The sequence below is a fragment of the Colobus angolensis genome, unplaced genomic scaffold (assembly GCF_000951035.1).
Source record: "Colobus angolensis palliatus isolate OR3802 unplaced genomic scaffold, Cang.pa_1.0 Scaffold34, whole genome shotgun sequence".
Classification (NCBI taxonomy): domain Eukaryota; kingdom Metazoa; phylum Chordata; class Mammalia; order Primates; family Cercopithecidae; genus Colobus; species Colobus angolensis.
In genome coordinates this window covers 5,490,685-5,491,256 of record NW_012116710.1, presented here as the reverse complement: position 1 = coordinate 5,491,256, position 572 = coordinate 5,490,685, and the positions used below count along the sequence as shown (strand labels likewise).

Genomic DNA, 572 nt, shown 5'->3' with positions numbered 1-572 from the left:
TTAGCCAGGATGGTCTCAATCTCCTGACCTCGTGATCTGCCTGTCTCGGCCTCCCAAAGTGCTGGGATTACAGGCGTGAGCCACCGCGCCCGGCCTTTTTTGTATTTTTAGTAGAGACGGGGTTTCACCATCTTAGCCAGGCTGGTCTCAAATTCCTGACCTCGTGATCCACCCACCTCGCTGGGATTACAGGTGTGATCCCAAAGTGCTGGGATTACAGGTGTGAGCCACCACACCTGGCTGGTGATATGGATTTCATAGTTAACATTGACTTGGGGCTGTAATTCCTGACTCTGGGACTGGCACAGCAGAGTCAGGGCCCAGAGGCAGGGTCCAGGCAGGGTTGGAGGTTGGAAGCCGAGTCCGGCCCTGCATCTTCTCCCGCCAGCTCTGGCAGTTTGGCCGCTGGGTGGACGTCGTGGTGGATGACAGGCTGCCTGTGCGCGAGGGGAAGCTGATGTTCGTGCGCTCGGAACAGCGGAACGAGTTCTGGGCCCCACTCCTGGAGAAGGCCTATGCCAAGTGAGGACCCCAATTCCAACCAGCTGCAGCCCCAAGTCCCCACAGCAGGC

General features: G+C 58.4%; 1 protein-coding gene across 1 annotated transcript in view; it reads left to right on the top strand.

The window, feature by feature from the left end:
- Positions 1-572, top strand: part of CAPN12 (calpain 12) — a 12,078-nt gene that overhangs the window by 1,481 nt on the left and 10,025 nt on the right. Inside the window, exon 3 of the mRNA XM_011952521.1 lies at positions 389-522. Coding sequence (XP_011807911.1) covers positions 389-522 — 134 coding nt within the window. The remainder of the gene's footprint in view (positions 1-388; positions 523-572) is intronic.